General features: G+C 41.7%; 1 protein-coding gene across 1 annotated transcript in view; it reads right to left on the reverse strand.

Annotated features, from left to right (window-relative positions):
• The window catches only part of PLXNA2 (plexin A2), a 345,165-nt gene that overhangs the window by 36,933 nt on the left and 285,902 nt on the right, over positions 1–22,330 (reverse strand). The window contains exons 13-17 of the mRNA XM_056815875.1: positions 19,394–19,545; positions 8,333–8,450; positions 4,961–5,097; positions 1,668–1,835; positions 837–930 (exon numbers count right to left, since the gene is read on the reverse strand). Coding sequence (XP_056671853.1) covers positions 837–930; positions 1,668–1,835; positions 4,961–5,097; positions 8,333–8,450; positions 19,394–19,545 — 669 coding nt within the window. The remainder of the gene's footprint in view (positions 1–836; positions 931–1,667; positions 1,836–4,960; positions 5,098–8,332; positions 8,451–19,393; positions 19,546–22,330) is intronic.

Raw genomic sequence — 22,330 nt, forward strand, 5'->3', positions numbered from 1 at the left:
ATTTTGTAGGCCTTTCTGAAGCTTACTTGGGGTGGGCTGCTTTTGTAAAAACTCTAGATGTCCCTCTTCTTCCTGCCTTTTTTCTTTTGGAAGCTGTTATATCTTGTGATTCCTTTCCCAATTTAAATTAATGGCAAAGTCCTACCATCTATCTGCTTATGACAGTTTCATCCATCAATTTGTAGGTACAGTGCTAGGATTTGGGAATAGAAAGGAAAAAAAAAAAGGAACCAATCCCTGTGCTTAGGGATCTTACATTCCATGGGAGGAGACAACATGTATACACACACACATTCTATTAGGGAGACAATATCCATTCACATATCTGAAATAGGAAACTAAACTGGATATGACTGAATCCAAATCTGCCTACTCCTTATAGAACCCAGGATGTTGTCCAAATGATCAAGCTGTTCCATTGTGGAGAAAACAAAGGTCCCAGGCATTCCACACATCAACTAAGAAATGAGATGGAAAGTCTGATGAGACCTGGACAAAAGCTAGCCTTTCCAAGGAACCACTGATGTATTTAAGACTCAGATGTTTCATTTGCTCTAAAATCCCCTTCCCCTGATTCCGTTTGTCCATCCTCTTGCCTCTGAATGGTTGGTTTTAGGGCTTTAGCCTCTGCTCATTTGAGTTAAAACACATTGTAATAAAAGTATAAAAGAATTATGTGTTATTGGCTTGTATTCATCTTTTGTGAAAGCATCTCTAAGGCTCCGCCCTGCTGAAATGGATCAGCAAACCCCTCAAGTTGTCTCCTCTTCCAAACACATCTGTTTCTTTCCAGCAGTGTCCTATAGCATGACCTTGAGGAGGACATCACTACTCACATTGACAGATTCTTTGCCATTGAACTTGACTCGGATCCTGGGCTCCTGAATGACATCCAGGTTGAAGCCTGTGATGGTTAGGGGTGTGTGGCCACTGGAGAGAAGCAGAGGCTGAGTTAGGGAAATAATAACAGTATGTTACACAGCAGTTATCTCATCTAGTGTTCATAGCTCTTAGAAGGTGACAGGGCAGGTGTTATTTCCCTTTACAGATAAGGATACTGAGTCTCAAGGAAGTTAATAAAGGATAGCATAATGGAAAAAGCGTTAAATTGGAGGCAGAGGATCTGGGTTTGAATCTCAGCTCTACTATAGATAATGTGTTTGATTCACTGTGGGCCTCAGTTTCCTTTTCTGTAAAATAAGAGGATTAGAAAAGATAACTTTGCAAGTTCTTTCCAATTGTCAATCTGTGGTCATGCAGGTTGTATGTAATGAGACTGGGTCTTGACCCCAAGCCTTCTAACTCTAAATCCTGTGTTTTTTTAAAAAAAAATTAACTCTATTATTTCTTGAAAACTCTCAAACCACTAAAACAAACAAAAACTTAAATTTAAATTAAAAAATTAAATTTAAATAAATTAGGAAAAAAACCTTTCAAGCCACTGGCTGATCTAGGAACCTTGGGATTAGGTATTTGGGAAACTTTTTTTTAAACATTATTTTTTATTTGGTCAATATTTGGGAAACTCTTCTAAGCCCTCCTTAGTCTAGGTTCTGGATTTTCTTGATTAAGCTGTTCCCCAGGTCCTGCTGGCTACATAGTTCATTTGGACTAGAAACATTCAGAGTTCCCTTTCTGAGGGTTTTTTTTCCCTCTCTCCCCCTTACCTGGCAATACTCCACTCTGGCTCTATGCGCTGGACTCTGGGGTCATCGATGTACTCAAACTGCAGACTGCTGTCAACATGGGCTCGATCCACACTTACAGAAACAGGGACAGGGCCCAGGCCCCGGGCTGATGGTGGGGAGACACACACGATCTCATTCATAGATCTCCTAGCAGGGACACAGAAGGCAACAGAATTATGTGGGGAGCTGGACAAAGACAGTAGGAAAGATGTCAGACACTGGAAATGCATTCGCTTCTGGGGGATTCTCTGACATGGAATATTGGCAGCTGCAGCATAAAGGAAGACCACTGGTTTGGCACCACAAGACTTGGATTTTTAATGTTAGCTCTGTAACTCACTAACGAGGTGTTTTGGGGGGAGGTCACGTGACCCCTTTAAGCATCAGTTTCCTCACCTCCAAAATGTGGATAGTAGATTGACAGGCTGGGCCAGAGATTAATGAGATCTTTGAGATGATCTCATGCAACCCTCTTGTTTTTCAGAAAAGAAAACAGGTCCAGAGAGGTTCAGTAATATCTAACATATATGGTTGTTATGTGCTCAGTAATACTCACCCTAATAATCATAGAGGGTTATTATTTGTGTGAATCAAATGAGATGATGGACATGGAAACATTTTAGAATTGTTCTTTGTAAAATTCTTTACAAAGGGCAAGGAAAATAATTGAAATGAAAAATAATGAAAAATTATGAGGGGTAATTTTTTATAAGTATCCCAAGCTGGGTCAGGTCAGGAAGGTAGAAGACTGGGTAATGGGCAAAAAGTCCCCCCAAATGTTCTTTCTAATAATAATAATTGCTAGCATTTATAAAGTGTTTTAATGTTGGCAAAGAGTTTTTTTTTTATATGATATCTCATTTGATTCTCCCAACAATTCCAGCTATTCTGGCCCTATTTTACAGGTAAGGAACTGAACATGCCCAGGATCACAGAGATAGGAAATATTTGAGACAGGATTTGAACTGATTTCCCTAGCTCAAAGGTCAACATTTTATCCACAGTGTCCCCTAGTTAACTAGGTGTCAAAGTCTGGAATGAGGGAGACATAAGATTTTGAGAGAATTGCTTTTCTATACTGTTGTCTGGCCTCATTAGGGATATGACACTTAGGGAGCTTGCTAGGTCACTCCTATGAGCTGGGAGAGGATATTGGCAATCAGAGGCCAGCAAAGGGCCATGGAGTTAATAGTCAGTATCTGGTGGTTTATATCACTGAAATCATGCTCCTTTGGGGACAATGTCCTATAGAGATGGGAGCAAAGCTGCTTAGACAAAGAGGAGAATTGGAAGTGAGAGGCTGAAGAACTTTACAAATAGCTCTCAGTGGGAATTGCTCCAATGAGGAGAAAGCTTTAGTGGGCTCTGGATCCCTTGAAAATCTCCTTAGCTCTCCCCTGGTATATTGAACATTAAAATATGCTAGGCTCTCAGCCACAGTGTCTAGAACATGTTAACTGACTTATAGAGAGGTGAGCTGAGGGTTTCTCCTTCTAGAGATGTTCATTGGATAGGAGAGCTTCTAATCTATGAGCAGGGACTGTGTGTTCATCATACTTCATAATATTCCATAACAGTTGCTCAATAAATACCTAATGATAACAATGGCAATAATTAAATAAACAGAATTTCTTTCTGACTGGGGATTCTCATGATCTACTCTGAAGGATTTTATTTATTTACTTTTAAAAGTGGGTCCTCAGACCCAATGATGAATGGCCATGGCAGCCAAGTTGATGAATTGTGTTCCTGATTGGAATAGGCTTTGGATTAGGGTTGTGAAAAATGGCATGGAGGAATAGGTCCTACCATTCTGGAAAACAATTAGAAAAGTCACTAAACTCTGTACCTTTTAACCAAGAGATACTGCTACTAGTTACATGTCCCAAAGACAGAAGGAATAGTCCCATATACAACAACTATTTAGGGCAGTACTTTTTGAATTAGTAAAAAACTGAAGACAAAGTGGGCTCACACTAATTGGGGAATGACTGGATAAATGTTGATATATGAATGTAGTAGATTATTATTGTACTATATGAACTGATTAAGATGGGAAATTTGGAGAAACTTAGGAAAATTTGTAACAACTGATGCAAAGTAAACCAGAGCAAGAGAATAATTTGCCCAAGAAACACAAGGTACAATTGAAGACAACACTACAATACAACAGGATTCCAATGTCTCCTCCCTTACCTTTGGAGAGGGTACAGAGTACTTCTACAAAACACAAAACACTTGGGAATGGACTAAGACATACTCTTCTAAGGCTAGTTTTCAGTTCCTAATTCTAATGCCTTCCCTTTGTTTATTGTCTCAAATTTATTCTGTTTAGATTCTTGTAACCAAGGAATAATGTTCTAAATTGACTAAATTAATTTTAAAAATTTTATTCTATTTAGCGCATTTGTACATAACTGTTTGCTTGTTCTCCCCCCATTAGAGTGTGAGTTCCTTGAGGGCAGGGACTGTTTGTATCTTTGTATCCCCAACACAGCATAATAATATAATAAATGCTTATTGTTTACTTTATTTCAAAAATAATCCTTACATTCTAGCTTAGAATTGATACTATGTATTGGTTCCAAGGCAGAAGAGAGGTAAGGGCTAGGCAGATGGGGAGTGACTTGCCCAGGATCACACATCTAGAATGAAACCTCTGTCTGAGGCCAGATTTGAACCCCAAATATCCCATCTCCAGGCCTGCCTCTCAATACCCTGAGCCACTAGCTGCTTCAATAAATGCTTATTGACTGTTTCCCTATTAACACATTGGGAAAAGGCATTGGCAAGAGACACACTGGGAAAATAACACATTGACCAAATCAAGTTTGTCCTTGAGAAACTCAAGCCTTTCTTGATCCCCAGCCCTGAATTATTAAGTGCTGCCCCTCATAATGTGTTATTGACCAATGGGGACTTCAGAGGATCGATAGTGCAGCATCTCCCTTTTTAGAAGAGAGATGGTGGACTATGGATACTGAATGAGACTTATGTTGTCAGTAATGGCCAATGTGTTGCTTTGTTTTCCTTAACTATCCCTTGTTATTAAGGAGGATTTTAATGGGGTGGGGGTGGGGCATGTTGGGGGGGGTTAAGCACTTAGTTGGGGAATGCCAACAATGTAAAAAAAAAGAAAGGATCAATAAAATTTAGGAGAAAAGAAATAGCATCGAGGAAAAAGGACAAGACAGAGACACATGTGCATGGTCACACACTAACACACACAAAATATATTCACAAACCCCAGTAGGCCTATTAGCTTCTCTTACCCATAGAATTCGCAGGTCTGATTTCCCAGGAACACAGTTACGCTACTCCCAGCTCCTAGGTAATGGCCAGTGATGGTCACCATGGTGCCTCCAGACTCTGGGCCCCTAATTGGAGCAAGTGACATCACTGTTGGGTTCTTTGGAATAAAGCAGAGAAAAGGAATCATTGCTCAGATATTGTATGGAGTGCAGAGTCCCAGAGAGACTGAAGGATAAGGAGAGGTACCAGCCACCTGTTTGGGATTGAGATTTTCTCTTTCCTTGTCCTTTTAAGCCCAAAGGCTTTCTGCTGCTGCTCTGTGTCTGACCCTGTATCTGAGAGCAGCTTTGGGGCATGTTCAGTTTGTATCAGGGCCATGTCTCTGAATTAATCACCTCCCTGGGGAGCTTGGTGCTCATAAAGCTGATGGGAAGGCAGGTGCGACACTGATTGATCTATCAATTAGTTTACAAATTGAGGACAATTTGAAAATGCTTCCCTATCAGGAGCTGGTGCCAATTCCCTCCGTCATAAAATCAATGTGGCTGAATAAAGAGCCCTTGTCCAGCATCGAACCACCACGAAACAGAAGCCCCTTGCTATGGCTGTGAGTGTCCCAAACTTCTCTTTGGAACACTGGGGAATAGCCCTAGGATGGGTCGTGGAGATCTGGAAGGTGTCTCACAAGGCTAGGAAAAAAAGCCTTTGGGCCACGTGGCCTGGGCCGGAGAAAGAAGCAGCCAGTGGACCTAATTTAAGGAAAAACAATGAAGTACTTCTGCCTTGAGAAATTGCACGGGACAGGAATTAATAGCTAGTATTTATGTATCCCTCTGAAGTTTGAAAAGTGTTTTATACATATGATCTCACCCAGTTTTTACAACAATCCTGGGAGATGAGTGCTATTATTCCCATTTACAGATGAGACAACTGAAGCTGAGAGATGTTACGTGATTTGTCTACAGTCACATAGCCAGAGCTGGAGACCAGATTTGAACCTGATTCCAAGTGTGGTATTCTTATCTGAGGTTTCGTTGTGGTCCTTGCAGAGCCACTATGTGACCTTGTACAAATCACCCCTCCTTGCTTAGGCCTTAATGTCTTCACCTAGAGATGAGGCATCAGACTTGGACAAGTGACTATCTCTTTGGTTCTTAGTTTTCTCATCTTTAAAATGAAGGAATTAGGTTAGCTAGATTTGTTAAACAAAGAGCTCAAGCATTGCTGAGACCTAACATAGCTTGAACCAGTTTAAAATGCAATTTGGAAATAATTAACAAAATAAATAAAAGGCAATGGAACACAGATAATATTAAAACGTGGTTTTCTAAGTGCATATGAGGCCCAATGTGTATTTTCATGTATAGTTTAGTGGCTGTGGCACTATTGGGCTAAATCTTTTATAAGATCTCTTTCAGTCCTAATAAACTCTGAGTTTTGGGTTCCTGCTGGCTCTCAGAGCTGCTATCTTTTGTTTGCTTCTCATGAGATTACTTCATTGGAACAGGGTAAGGGATGATAAAAAAAATACCTATAAGTAGAGAGAAAAAAATATCCTTTAGTAGAGAAAGGGGTGGGAAAGAGGAGCAGCAGGAGAAAAAAGGTCGGGGGAGCCTTTTGTGGTAGTAAAGAACTGGAAACAGAGAGTGCCTGCCAGTTGGAGAATGACTTAGACTAATATACAGATGTAATAGAATATTATTGCATTGACTGCTATGAAGAATTCAGAAGATCTGTAGGCACTGATACAAAGCAAAGAAAGCAGAAACAAAAGAAAAATCTATATAATGACTATAATGAGGTGAAGGAAAATGACCCTGAAAGATATCAGATCACTTCAGTGACTGGTAATGACTTCTGGAAACTGCTGGTGATCCATGCCTCCCATCTCATAGATTATAGGTGCTAAGTGAGGCCCATGTTGCTAGATGGGAGCAATGTATTGATTTGTTTTCTTTAACTGTATTTTTTTTGCCACAAGGGGGAATTTTTTAGGGGATTTTAGGGCCACTGGGAAGTGTCAGTAATGTAAAACCAAAATGAGCAGTGGTAAAAACATTGTTTTAAAAAGAAAATAATGGTGGGGAGCAATGAAGTGCCTCAGTGGATAGAGAGCCAGGCCTAGAGAATGGAGGTCCTGGGTTCAAATGTGGCCTCAGACAAAATCCCTAGCTCTGTGACCGTGGACAAGTCACTAAATCCCAAATGCTTGACCCTTACTGCTCTTCTACCTTGGAACCAGTAATGATTCTAAGATGGAAAGTAGGGGCTATTTTAAAGAAAAGAAGAGAAAAGAAAAGAACATGGTGGTGGGGATGAGGTCAGGAGGAAATTAAATTCTGGAGGTGAAATGTATCAGGATGAAGACAAATTTGTGGTTAATGATTTTTCTATTTTTACCCCCTTTGGGGACTATGCATGCTTTCATAGAAGTACATTGAAGGTACAGTTTACAGATAAGAAAGAAATAGCATGCATTATCTTTTAGAAAAATTTCAGATTGGGAATCCAAACAGAATCAGTCACTTAGAATTTCAGTCGGCAGAGATTTCAGTGGCCATCTAGTTCACTCAGGACATGAAAGGTCTCCTCACAATATCATTCCCAACAAGTGATAGCCAACCCTCACTTGAAGACCTCAGAGGGATTCAGTGTTTTTTTTTCCCAAATGGTTGGAAACGCTGAGTTTGAATGACCCCATTTACTTTTTAATGAACAACTTGCTGTAGGGGTGCAGGCAAGTGCCAAGTCAGGGCCCTAGAAGCAAGTTATTGATAAGGATACTAATATAGCCTCAGCCTTAGGGAGAGCCTTCAGGAGGCCATACCTGTTGCCTGGATTTGTGCCTGCAGAGGTGTTTCCAGGTGTATCTCGGAATAGGTGAGAACACAACGGCATTTTACCACATACACTCCCACACAGACACACTCCCTGCAGGCTTTCATTAACTCTTCCAAATTCTTACAGACACCATCCTTGGCAGAAAGAAGCATCCAGATAAATATAATACTATTTAATTAGATCCCTCAGGCGATGTGTCCTCGTTAAGCTGGAATTAGATGAGGATGTCACATTGGCAGGGCCAACATGACCCATCAGCCTTAACCTGTCCCTCTCCTATTGCTGTTCTGAGCCACCTTCTAGAAAAAACTCAATTTGGCCAGATACCCTAAGGGCTTCTGAAGTTGCCAGAGCATAGGTAGATGTGGGTCATACACCCTGTCCCATTCTGGGAAAAGCAAAGAAACTATTTTGTCTAAAAGGTTTTCTGCAGGAGGCTCTGTTAAAAAAAGAACCCTGGAGTTCTGGGTCTTGCAACCTTCCTAGGAAAGGTCTAGAAGAGGGTTTTTTATTGCTCTCTTCCTTAGTCTAGTCCATAATCCTATACTTACCACAAAGGTATACTGTTGGTGGGACGTGGTCATGAACTCTGGCTTACACTCGCCAATGCATAGGCGCACAGGACCGGAACTGATTCCTGGGTGTGCGTGACCCATTTCACAGACAATCCTGAGGACACACAGAAAAGTCCTGGTTAGAGAAGCTTAGGGGAAATGTTTCCATTCTATTCCCTTTGACTCTGGAGAATAAATTAACAGTCTTGAAAATAAGGATCCACCATGTACCAGCCCATCCGAACGGCTTACTAGCCTGTAGCCATCCGAGGAGGCCTAGGGAGAAAAATTTGGTCAGCATTTTTTCCTTCTTGCTTATAACACATCTTTGCTTTCCCCAGACAAGTAGTTGAGGGGTTATTTGCCAAGCTGTCTCAAGCCTGGTTTCTTTCAACGAGTGCGTTTAAAAAGAGGAATAGTTATAACTGACAATTTGCTGAGATGGTAAGATCCAGGCTAGGGAGCTCCTAGCAAAATGGGATGAGCAGAGTCCCAAGACCGGAGGGAAGGAATGAGTTCATTAAGAGATCAGTTGACATTGGACTTCCACTTAATAAGAGAGAGAGAGACCTGGCAGAAGAGGCACTTGATGCAGCCCTGGGTTTGGAAGACACGCCTGATCTGATACTAATAGAGAGAGCTGGAGGGAAGAGAGGTGAGTAGAACTCACGGTGAGAATTCTCTCTCATCCAGTCCAGATCAATACCTCTAGTGACTACTTCCAAGGCGTCTGAGATAGTTACAATGAGGGCATTTAGACACTGATGCTGTCACTACAGGCACATTCTGGAAAAGGCCAGTGACTGGGGGAAGGGAGAAGAAGGGGGAGGCCATCTAGCTCTTTCCTTCATTTCTTCTTCTGCATGTGGGGATGGTGGAAGGTTCAACTATTCCCAGTTGGAAGGGGTACCCCAGAACAGAGGGAAGCTCGACTTTCTACTCACTGTGGCCCTGATTGTGAGCAGGGGCCAGAAGAGAAGACAGGGAAGCCAGAGCCACCCAGCAGCCCAGTGGGGAGGGAGGAAAGCAAACTGTCCTCAACAATAATCCACAGTATTATCTGTGGTGAAGATCCCTGTTTAACTGAATTCTTTTTGATTCTTATCTCAACAGCTTCTCTAGGAGTGAAGGTAACTAAACACAGATTCCATTTGGATGTAATAAAGCTTGCATTAAACAAACACATCGCATGCTCGCACAGCCTTGGCATGTCACTGATCTCCATCTCTCTCAGAACAGTTAATTCTAAATAAGTGCATTGCCTGCTGGTAGATCTTAACATAACACCCAATAATGGTCTTATTATGCTCTGCATATGAGATGCAATAAGGTAGTGGGGCACACCGGAGGAGGTGCTCCCCCTTTCTAGCCATATACATAAATTAATTATGGATCTGAAGTCAATATCATGATGATGGTGATGATCAATTAGCATTTTACATGGAACTATCTCCTTAAACCTCATTAGTGGAGCACTTGAAAGGCTTAATTGAAAGTACTATCAGTTGTTATTTTCAGGCTGCTACCTGCTTGGCGTAATAACTCTCTCTCTGTTCTTTGAACCTGCTCCCGCCCAGGATATCGCAGGGGTCAGGATTATACAGCAGAGATCAGAAGTCTAAAATGAAATGTGGTCATTCTGGTTTATGCTCCGCTTCTTTTATAGGCAAGGAAATTGAGACCCTGGGAAGTAACTTCCAGTGACTTTCCCAAAATCACACAAGTAGTAATGATCAGAGGTGGGATTTGAACTCAGGTCCTCTGACTCAAGAGCCAATACTTTTCCCACTATGCCACAATGCCCTGGACATTCTCTCATTCACTTCCTTGTTATTTAGAGTAGCTCTCCAGAATACTAACTAATACAATTACTAATATGAACTTAGTTACATTTTCAAAGTAGTTCCCCAGCTATTCCCATGTAATATACAGCTGGGCCTCTATTAGTGCAAATAATCAGGCTTATTCAGTGGTTGCACTCATTGAATTGTAACATATTTTTGCTGGGCTAGAACCAGTGGCCATACTTTACATGTACTTTGAATAGTACAAATTCAAATAATGCAGCCATTTCGCTGGATTCATTATTTGCCTTAAATAGGACCTAGCTCTAATGGGAAGAACATCCTCTCAGGAGTAAGAAGTCCTGAACAACCATATGTAAATATCTGTGTATATGACTTTGCACAAATCCCAAATACACTCAGTTTCTCTTAGCTTTCTCCTCTGTTAAATGGGAATCATAATATTTTGCTTTAAGGAAGATGTGTTGTAAACTATAAAAGAAAAGCTAAATTTGAATTATTGTTATTATAGATCCTTCTAGCAATTCCGTGAGGGAGGCACACTGGGTGTTATTATCTTACTTTTATTTTATTATTTTATTATTATTATTATATTATTTTTTATATATTATTATTATATTATAATATTATTATATTATCTAACAAATGAGGAGACAGCATTGGGGTGTGGGTAAGATGAATTGGGTACAACAAGAAGGGAGGGAATGATGGGGAATATTAAGGAGGACCAAACTTTCCTTCCTAAAGACCTCTCTATTCCCCTTCAGAAATTCTTGGAAACTTTTATCTTACCTTATTCTCTTTATTCTTGGGATTATATTATATATTTATTAGACATATGTAACTATATATATTATATATGCATATATTCTTTATACATTTATTCTGTATATACTTATATCCCTATGTTACATCCCTCAACAGAATATTAGATTTTTTTGAGAGTAAGACTGTTTTATTCTGTATTCCCAACACCTAGCAGAATTCCTATTCATATAGAAGGTACAATATGGAAGGAAGGAAGGAAGAAAGAGAGATAGAAAAAGAGAAAGAAGGAAGGAAGTAAGAAAGGAAGAAGGGAGGAAAGAAAGAAAGAAAGAAAGAAAGAAAGAAAGAAAGAAAGAAAGAAAGAAAGAAAGAAAGAAAGAAAAAAGAAAGAAAGAAAGAAAGAAAGAAAGCAAGCAAGCAAGAAAGAAAGAAAGAAAGAAAGAAAGAAAGAAAGAAAGAAAGAAAGAAAGAAAGAAAGAAAGAAAGAAAGAAAGAAAGAAGGAAAGAAAATGGCTTTGTTGGTTTAGGGACTTAAGAATAAAAATAATGTTGGGACTATATCCCCTAGGCATCCTGAGTGTTATACTAGTATTCATGCAATATTAAAAACAAAAACAAAACAAAAATAAAAGAAGACTTCCAGCATACTGGATAGATTGTGGCAGATATACAGAAAACCATGGGTAAGAATCTCAAAGGATTAAAAGGATAGGCTGTGTCCCACATCATTATCAGAAGTAGTGCTTATGCTGATATCATGATTCTGTTGAAGGTCTGTCTGTCTATCTAGCTGTCTATCTGTCCATCCATCTATCCCATCTATCCTTCCTTCTGTGTGTGTGTGTGTGCGCGCGCGCAAGCTAGGTGGCACAATAGATAGAGAACTTGTCCTGAGGTCAGGAAGTCCTGTGTTCAAATACAGCCTCAGTTACTTAATAGATATGTGACCATGGGCAAGTCATTAAACCACTTTCAGAATTAGTCAATGGGGATAACAGTAACAGCTACCTTAAAGTGTAGATATGAGGACATATACAATGCTTTGTATATAATATAACATATATAATGCTTTGTAAATCTTGAAGTATTATATAAATACTGTCTATTATTATGTCAAGTATCTATGGCATATCTTTAAAAAAAGAATATCTATTATGGAGGGATTAGTTTAAAAAGTAAATAAAGCAAACTGTAACTTAAACAATTGTAGCTTATCCATGATGAGGTAAACTTATAAAAAAGGCAAATGATGTTTGAATGGATTCTGAAAAAAGCTGTCACAGATTTAGAGAGTTGGAAGGGACTTTTGGAATCATCTGCTCTCTCTGGTCATTTTAAAAACTTTTTATTTTTACATAATTTACTTTAACATTTACTTTAAAAACTTTTGAGTTCCAAATTATCTCTGTCCCTTCAGCTACTCCCTTACCCATTTCTGTTAGTCATTTTATAGACAATAAGGTCAAGGTCTGAAGAGGTCGATTAAATCACTAAAGGTCACACAGATAATACGTAGCAGATCAGCCAAAATTTGAATCTAGGTCTTTTCGTGATGTCCTTTCCATTTTTCCACATTGCTCATCAATGGGTAAGACCTTGTCAGACTTTTTGTCTGACCCTGCGAGAGTACACATGCCTGACTGAGAGGTTCACATGGCAGACATACTCCTAGGTTGTTGTTGGTGAACCTATGGCACACATGCTAGACAGGGCACTCAGAGTCCTCTCTGTGAGTACCCCCACTGTCATCCCAGCACAGAGTTCACCAGAGTTCTTTACTAGAAATCCAGAGGGATGCAGGGTTGGGCTGCTCCCTTCCCCCTCTCCATGCACACCTGAAGACATCACCTGCCTCTCTAAGAAGTTTACCATCACTGTCCTAGATAGAGATAGGCATGGGATCAGGTAGGAAGAGGAATGAAAAGAGGAGTAGGGGAAGGGAATTTCTATTTTTTCTTGGGCCTGGGAGGGGGGAAGAGAGCAGTAAGTGATGGATTCTAGTCCTTTATGATGGCCAGAAAAAACACAATTCATATAATGTCATTTTGTATCTTGTGAGATACCTTCTTCACAGTGAGCCTGTAAAGTAGTAAGTATTAAGTCCATTTTAAAGTTGAAAATATTGAGACCAGGCCTACAGTTAGTTACACAACTATCAAGTGGAGAAGCCAGGATTTGAACATACCCCTAGTCTAGTGCATAGCCTTACTGTATGACCCTATACTGTCTAATCAGTAAAGAAACTAAAATAATTTTCCTATTTTTTTTGTTTGACTTTCCTGGGATTCTATGTCCATGAGGATAGGAAGTCCTTGAGTGTGTTTGCTGTAACTAAAGATGTCTTCTAATGAGCCAGAGAAGAGGTTGATATGATTAAAAAAGGTGTGAGAGGAATCAGATGAAACTTGTGTTGGGAATATGGCAAAGCAAGATTTTATATCCAAGATATGGAGAGTGGCCAGAAAGATCTACACCTGCTTCCTAGGGCTGGAGATGGATCAGAAGTACTGAGTATAGAAGGCAAACAAAGAAAAGCCTTGGGCTTGGGAACAATGATGAGGTAGCTGGGATACCGCAGGGGGAAAAAAACCCACTTAATTCTATAAGCAGAGGATCTGGATTTGAATCTAGATTTTACTACTTATTAATAGTGAGATCTTGGATAAGTCAGTTCCCTTTTTGGGTCTCTGTTTCTTTATCTTTAAAATGAGAGCCACAGACTAGAGGAATCCTAAAGGTCTCTTCCAACTTTAAAACTGGGTGCTTCTTTGGTGTACAGCTGGACTGGGGGGTGGGGTGGGATGGAGGCAGGCCTTTGGCCAAAATTTCTAAGGGTTCGGATAATCAGACCCTGTTGATGAAGGTCTAAGAAGACATGACTAGCACACCTCTAATGATGGTGGTTGGGGAATGTTGCTATAAGATTGGGGTCAGAAACAAGGTAAGATTTTGCAGCTTGGATATATCTTATAGCTAAATCCCGAGGAAGGAAACCTAGATGGCGAAGGGCCTTGAGATCATGCCATATGAGGATTGGTTGAAGGAAATGGGGATGTTTAGCCTGGAGAAGAGAAGCCTTAGGGGAGACATGATAACTGTCTTCCAGTATTTGAAAGGCTGTCATGTGGAAGAGAGATTAGACTTTTTTCCCTTCTACTTGGTCTCGGAAGGCAGTTCTAGGAGCAACCTCAGGGAGCAGAGAGGCAGCTTTTGGCTGAATGTAAAGGAAAACTTCCCTGACAATTAAAGCCTTTCAAAAGAGGAGTGGGTTGTCTAGGAGGGAGTGACTATTGCCTCACTGGCAGTCTTTAATGCAAGCCAGTGGCTACTTATAGGATATGTTAGAAAGAATGTTCTTATTTACATTTGGGTGGATGAGGTGGCCCCAAAGACCACTTCTAACCACAGTTCTGTGATTTGTATGCCCCAAGCCCCAAGCTCCATTTCCTTACTAAGCAATAATGATTTCTGCTAATATCCCCTGGTTCTGCCCTTAATTTGAAACTCAAAAATAAAAATCCCCAAATATTAAAAAGTGTTTTTATGTATAATTAGGGGAAAATAAAATATTATTAATATATTAAAATAGTTCCTTACAGGGCCAAAGCTCATTACAGTTAGGAAATGTTCTCTTCTTTGACTTTGAGCCTCCTCTTGCTTTTAGTATTCCAAGTTCCCACTTCCCACTCTCCCCTAAAACTTCCCAGAAACCCATTGCATTAGTAGCAACAATGGCTATTAAGGTGCTTTTCTTTTTGTTGATCTACAAAATTTAGGGGATGGCTCAATAGGTTGAGTGCCAGGCCTAGAGTGAGGAAGAGTCCTCTGAGTTCAAATTTGGCTTCAGATTCTAGCTGTGTGTGACCTAACACAAATAAGTTAATCCTGTTTGCCTCGGTTTCCTCATCTGTAAAATGAGCTGGAGAAGGAAATGGCAAACCACTCTAGTATCTTCTTTTTTTTAAACCCTTCCTTGCTTTATTTTTTAGAGCTGATGCTAAGTATTGGTTCCAAGGCAGAAGAGGGTAAGAGCTAGGGAATGGGGATTAAGTGACTTGTCCAGGATCATGCAGTTAGGAAGTGACTGAGGCTAGATTTGAACCCAGGCCCTCTGAAATCCAGGCTTGGCTCTCTATCCATTGAGCCACCTAGCTGCCCCCTCACTCTAGGCTCTTTGCTAAGAAACCTCAAATGGAGTCATAAGGAGTTGGACCCTAAAAAACCCTCAACAACACAACATTGAGGGTTAGATCATAGAGGCAACATGGCTTAGTGGATAGATAGCTGGTCTCTAAAGCTGAAAGAATTGCTCCAATATATGCTGTCTGTGTGACCTTGGGTAAGTTGTATAACCTCTTACTGCTCTAGGCAGTTTTCTAAAATCATAAATTATATAGGTGTTGACCTGCATGGGTTGAGGGAATTTCCTCATCTAGGATTTTCATATAGGAATGAAAGCATCCATCCAGTTCCTATTCCTTTCCTACACAAGATGAAATATGGCTGGGTGAAAAGGGAACTATATATAGAGTCCTTAGCTCTGGGTTTGAATCCTGACTCTGCTATTTACCAGAATGACTTTGGCAGATTGCCAACTCTTTCTTTTTCTTTTTTGTTTTAACCCTTACCTTCCATCTTAGAATCAATATTATGTATTGGATCCAAGACAAAAGACCGATAAGGTCTAGGTGATGGGGGTTTAGTGATTTGACCATGGTCACACAGCTGGGAAGTATCTGAAGTCAGAATTGAACCCAGGTCCCCCCCATCTCTAGGCTTGGATTTCTTTTTTTCTTTATTTAAACTCTTACCTTCTGTTTTAGAATCAATACTATGTATTGGTTCTAAGGCAGAAGAGCAGTAAGGGCTAGGCAATGGGGGTTAAGTGACTTGCCCAGGGTCACACAACTAAGAAGTGTCTGAGGCCATCTAGGCCTGGCTTTCAACCCACTGAGTCATATAGCTGCCCCCCAAAACGCTTTCTTCTGTGTCAAGGAAGATTATCCCCTCACCCTCCTGAATAGCCTGCCCATCAAACATTCCTGACATACCACAGTTGCACCAGGTTTTGTGTTGGCCAACTGTGCATCAATAAAGGTCAAAGATTTGGGCTTGAAGGACTGAGAAGAGAAGGAAGAAGTCAGGAACAGAGCAGGCAGGCGAAGAGAATGAGGAAGAGACTGGCAGGCTAGGGACCACGTGGTCAGGTTACTTATAGGAATGATTGTCTCCCCTTCCTAATAAACTTTATAAAATATTTATCTGGATAGAAATCTTATTTAATTCTTACACTTCACTTATAAAATGGGGAGAGAGTACTAGATGGCTTCTGAGATCCCTTTCAACTCCAGATCCTACAACTAAATTACATTCAAGATTGTCTTGATTCTATCATTTTATGATATCTTTCCGGGCAAGTTTTACATTTTAACAGGGGTATTCAGGTGACACCCCATCAAAGAAGTGATTTCTGATGGTGGGAATTCCAGGCCCCATCTGGTAGAAATTTCCTTATCCCACTGTCTCATTATGCTGATGTTTGCCAAAGCCAGGTTTCTGCCTTCCCCTCATGCGGGGTATATGGGTTGTAGGTGGCACTTAGCCAGCATGCAGGGCTGGAGGTAGTAGGGGGCGGCTAGCAGGGGTGAGCGGGGGACGTTCTTTGAACCCAAGTCTGACACTCTGAGGTGCCTCTGACCGTCTCTCTTCCTGAAGCACCTGGCTTGGTAAGGAAGGTACCAAAGCCAAGTTGAGGGCCGTCTCCCCAAAGTTCCTGGTTACCCAGTTCCGTCCCCTCACCCCCAGATCTATGGGGTGCAGATTACAGGCCTTTAACCAACATTAACCTAATTGCTGAGTGATAGATGGCCCGGCATGAGCATATGGTGAGTCATTACCCAGCCCGCCAATCCTACCACTTCCTGGGCCCCTGCGCCGGGCCCTCCTCGCCAAATTCATCTCACGAAGACATCTGTAACGATCACGCCTGCTGCTCGCTGCCCGGGATGAAGGCTTTAATGATGTTAACAAACTTTGAAACCTCGAGAGCTCTAATGAGCCCCACACGCTGGAAAGCGATGCTTGGACCCAGCTAGGCCTCAAGGCTCGCTCCATCCCTCCTGCCTGCCCCTCCAACAAGGAAGGAGACTGGGGTGCTTTTCAAGGGTAATTGCCAGCGAGGTGCTGCTGGGAGCGACCCCAACTCTGACCCTGCATTTCTACAGCTTGCTTTTATCTCCTCTCTCTCAACCCTGAATGAAGTTCCTTCCTCGCTTGTGAGGGAGCTAGTGCTACATTGGTGATACCTATGTGAAGAAGATAGAACTTAGGAGTCAAAAGCTCTCAGCTAAAAGCAGCACATTCCTGTTTTTCTGGAAAGACCTCAGATGTTCCGCCATACTGTTCCTTTTTTTGTTTTTAATGGCGACTAGCTGGGGAACCTGGAGGTAAGTGCTTGGGATTTGAGGGAAATTTCAGGTCAGCGTGTCTGAGAATTCTGCCTAGATGTTATAGAGGGTTATAGATTTAGAACTTGAAAGAACCACTGAGGCCAATCCATCATTTTATAGAGGAGAAAACTGGACCCTAGGGAGGTTAAGCAATTTGCCCAACGCCACATGGGTAAGAACCTTCAGAGGCAGGACTTGAACTTAGGACCTCTGCCTCCCACCAGGACTGCTCATACTATTTCCTAGCATCTGTCATTCCTAGCAAGGGCCCTCTTCACATTGAACTTCCCTGTAGAGTGGTCTTTGCTCCTGACCCTGTCATTCTCTCTCCAGTCATCCATACTGAAGATAAATCCAGCTCTCAAATAGTCCCCATGTATTTTCTTTCTTTTTCCTTTAAATTCTTCCTCCCCATCTTTCTTTCCTGATTTATCTCTCCTTTAAGTACTATTTTGTCCTCTTCTTTGAGAACAGTTTGAGGATAGGGCTACTTAGCTCATGGGTCCCCTGAGGTCCTCACCCTAGGCTGACCTCTTTTCTCTCCCCATCTGGAGTTGCACTAGCCTCCACAAATATCATGGAGTGCTCTCTCTCAAAAACAAGTCTTTCTAATCTCCTCTTTTCTTGGAGAAGTAATGGTTGGTTGTACCCTTGAGCATCATGTTGGGCTGAGATGGCTCTTAACACACTCAGGATTCCTAAATCCAGGATGCCAGATTAGGAAATTCTGGAACCTTTGAAGTGTTGGTGGCTGAGAACCACCAAGATGGTAGCCCCATCTTCATAGGCCAACTGTAAGGTGAGAAGAGGGAAGAGGACAGGAGAAAGTGGAAAAAGGAATGAGTTGACTATGCCCCACTGCCTGGCTCCCTTTTTTTTCCCCAAGGCTGCCATATTTTCCTTCTATAACTATGTTCTCAGTAGTTATGGGGTGACTTTATCAAAGGAATCATTTAGCATATCTTTATTGACCTTCCCCCAAAAAACCCATGGTGGGAAGCTTCCCTCCCTTTTCTCCTGCAGTTCTCGGCCTACCGCCTGCCACCTTGGCCGCAACCAAATGAACACCCCAAATTGGAACATATGTCACTCCTGGAGCCCCGTCCGCCTGTCCGCCGCTACATGCCTATTTTCCAATTTCCAGCTGACATTTCCCTTAGTGAAATAAATGAATTTGCTCCGGCGGAGGCCCTGCTCGGATTAAGCTGCTGTCATAGCCCCATGCGCCAAACAAATTGTCGCCTGCAGCCCACCATGTGGGATGCATTCCAATGGGGGCTGGGAGGGAGGGAGATGAGGGTTTGAAGAGCTGACGTTTGTGGGAAAAGTGTCTTGGCTATGTTATAGGGAGGGTGCTGAATGAAATGCTGCATCAGAGCCTTGGACCCTGGTATTTGGAGGAGCTGGGAGCTGGGGGAGGTAGTCAGGGAACAAACTTTCCTTAGCCCTTCCTGTTTGAGGGCTGGCTCTCTATCTCACTCAAAGCAGTTTTATAAGAGGAGTGTGATTAGGAGACCATGTAGAGGTGAGGAGTCCAAGGAAAGAGTTGCTTCAAGGGACAGATTAAACGAAAACCCTAGAGGTCCCTCCTAGCTTTGGGATGGGCACGAAGGTGAGGACCATCTCGGGGTGGAGGGAAGGGTTGTCCCGTAGGACTATTTTCTCTTCCCTCAGCTGATGACAAGAAGAAAGGAGTGAGTCTGGTCTCAGAGACGACCCCAGGAGGAGGAGAAAGCAAATCAATCTCTGTTCTTGGAAGGGGTGCTCTTTCCAATGAAGAGAAGATAAGGTTGGGAGCAGCTGGGTGGCTCAGTGGATTAAGAGCCAGGTCTAGAGATGGGAGGTCCTGGGTTCAAATCTGGCCTCAGCCACTTCCTAGCTGTGTGACCCAGGGAACGCCACTTCACCCTCATTGCCTATCTCTTACCGCTTTTTTTGTCTTGGAACCAATACACTGTATTGATTCTAAGGCAGAAGGTAAGGAGTTAAAAAAAAGAGAGAGAAGATAAGGGCAGGGCAGGGCAGGGCAAACTCACTGCTCAGCAATGATGTACTCTCCAGGGAGGGGATTGCATGGCACCCCGGCCACCTGCACGTGCTGGGCGATCTCGGAGAAGTCTAGACCCAAATTTACTCCGTGAATGGTCACTCGAGTCCCTCCTTCAGGGGGGCCGGACATGGTCAGGATCTGTAGAGGAATGAATAATTGGGGTCAGTAAACCATGGTGACCAACAGCAACATTATTGTCAAGAACACTTGTCCTTTTAAGAACGTGAAGGACTTGCATGGATAGTTGGCTCTGGCTAACTTCATTTGTATGATTCACTTTGGGGACCGCCAATGACCCTGTCACCGGCTGTCGTATAATAAGGAACCCTGGCTTAGTGCACTGTGTGGAACAAAGCAGAACGAAGAAATATTGATCAGCGAAACATACCTTCCTCCAGAGAGGTGGGGGACTACAGGTCCAGAATGTTGGAACACTGTCACAAGGGTTTACTGTATCAATTAGTTTTGCTTTACTTTTTCTTTGTTACAAAGAAGGGTTTAATAACAGGTGTGGTATTATGCTGTATCTGGAAATGATGGTGAAGTCAAACCAAAAGGTATCAACATTTTTTTTTAATTGAAGGAGGTAAATCTGTAGACGTAATTCATTTCAAAGAAAGAGAAATGGTTTCCAGATTCTCTCTCTCTGTACCTATTAGAATTCACGGATCTGAAACTGGACCTGAGAGGTCATCTAGTCCAATCCCAAGATAGTTAAATTCCGTATATTCTCAAGGTCATATAGGTAAAAAGTAGCAGGCCTGAATTTGATCTCATGTCCCATGATTCTGAATTCACCATTCCTGCCATTGTTCTCCAGTTCTCCCATTATCGATATAACTGAGAATTCACCGTATCCCATTTTTCCATTTATATCAGACCTGGGCAATAGAAAAGAGCAAGGGCTATATTGTCAGATTCTTCCTGGGTTGTGTGCTGCTCCCTGAAGGTAAATGAAATCCTCCAGTTAATGTGAATTTTAGGCCCAATGGATAACACTGAATACATTCATACCCTGAGAGTCCTGGAGTAATCTGAGTGTGGGTAATTTGATGTGGTAAACAGGAAACTAGATTTGGGAGCCAGAAAATCTTACTCCAAACTCCCATGTTTTTTCTCCAACAGAATTCTGGCTACCTTGATTTTTCTTAAACATTTGCCTTCCATTTTAGAAACAATATTGTGTATTGGTTCTAAGGCAGAAAGGTGGTAAGGGCTAGGTGATGAGGGTTAAGTGACTTGCCCAGGGTCACACAGTTAGGAAGTGTCTGAGGTCAAATTTGAACCCAGGACTTTCCATCTCTGGGTCTGGCTCTCAATCCACTGAGCCACCCAGCTTCCTTGATTTATTCCCCCATTTGTTCCTGAAGGTGTTCAAGGGTTACTACATCCTCAGTACTGAGCTAGACGATGAGAAGGACATAAAATAAATATTGGATAGAAGCACCTATCCAATTGGATATGATACAAAGCACATTGGATTTAGAATTGGAAAACATGGGGTCAGACCCTGATTCTGCCACTTACTATTGATGTGACCTTGAATAACCTCTTTAGGTCTCAATTTCCTCATCTGTAAACTGAGTGGATTGGATAAGAAAGTCTCCAAGTTTCCTTTCCACTTAGAAAGAGTATGACTCCATGGTAGTGAATAGGGACCTCAGTCTCCAGTTGCATGTCAGTCACTTTTCAAGCTTCCTTGTTCTGCCAAGATGCAAGAAATGGGCTGATGATCTCTATCATACACATGGGGAATCTTCAATGCTACCTTCTTCATGAGAGTATTACTTATCACACCAGCTGGGAGTGATCTCTCTTCCTCTGTACTTATGGGATCATAGATTTCTGACTGGATGAGACCTTAAAGGCAACCGAGTTTAACTCCCTCATTTTGTCGATGAGGAGAATTATGACTCAGAGCATCTTAGTGATTTATTTGTCCAGGCTAACATAGCTAGTAAAATATGCTGGCGAGCCTGGTTTGAATAAGGACTTCCTTTCTTTCACAGTACTTGGCCTGGGTAAGTTCATCATTATATGGAGCCTTATGTTATCATTTTCTGGGTTCATTTCCTATCTTCCCCAAAAACTTGTTTCCTGAAAGTAGGAACTCTGGCTTAGAAAGCTTTGTATTTCTCAGTTCAGTGACCCATACATTTGATTAACTGTTTTTCAGTCGCGTCTAACTCTCTGTGACTTCATTTGGGTTTTCTTGGCAAAGTTACTGGAGTGGTTTGCCATTTACTTCTCCAGCTCATTTGACAGATGAAGAAACTGAGGCAAACAGGGTTAATTGAATTGCCTAGGGTCATACAGCTAATAAGTATCTGAGGCCAGATTTGAACTCAGGAAGATGAGTCTTCCTGACTCCAGACCAGGCACTCTGTCCATTGTGCCACCTCACTGCCCTGCCTCATACATACAAAGTAAATATTTAATAAATAAGTATGAAGGAAAGATTTTCGCAAGCAGACCTACTTCTAGAATCAAAGAATCTTAAGAGTTGAACAGGACCTTAGAGATGATCTGTTCCATTCCTCCTTTCCTCCATTTGTCAAAATGTAAGCTTCTTGTCTATCATGTAATAAGGAACCTAGACTTAATTCACTGTGTATGGAACAAAGCAGGATGAACAAATATTGTCAGTGAAACATACTTTCTCCAGAAAGGTGGGAGACTACAGGTTCAGAATGTGGGAACACTATTACAAGGGTTTCCTGTATCAATTGGATTTGTTTTACTTTTTATCCTCAGGGCTTAGCACTATGCTTGACACATAGGAAGTTTTTAATAAATATTTGATTGGTTGGAGCGAGTGACTCATCCAAGATCTCCTGGCAAAATGCCAAGCTGAAACTAGAACTCAGTTCTCCTGGATAATTAGTTGCTTTCCTTGAACATGTTTAAGTAGCACATTGGTTAG

This window comes from Monodelphis domestica, chromosome 2 (genome assembly GCF_027887165.1).
Source record: "Monodelphis domestica isolate mMonDom1 chromosome 2, mMonDom1.pri, whole genome shotgun sequence".
Lineage (NCBI taxonomy): Eukaryota > Metazoa > Chordata > Mammalia > Didelphimorphia > Didelphidae > Monodelphis > Monodelphis domestica.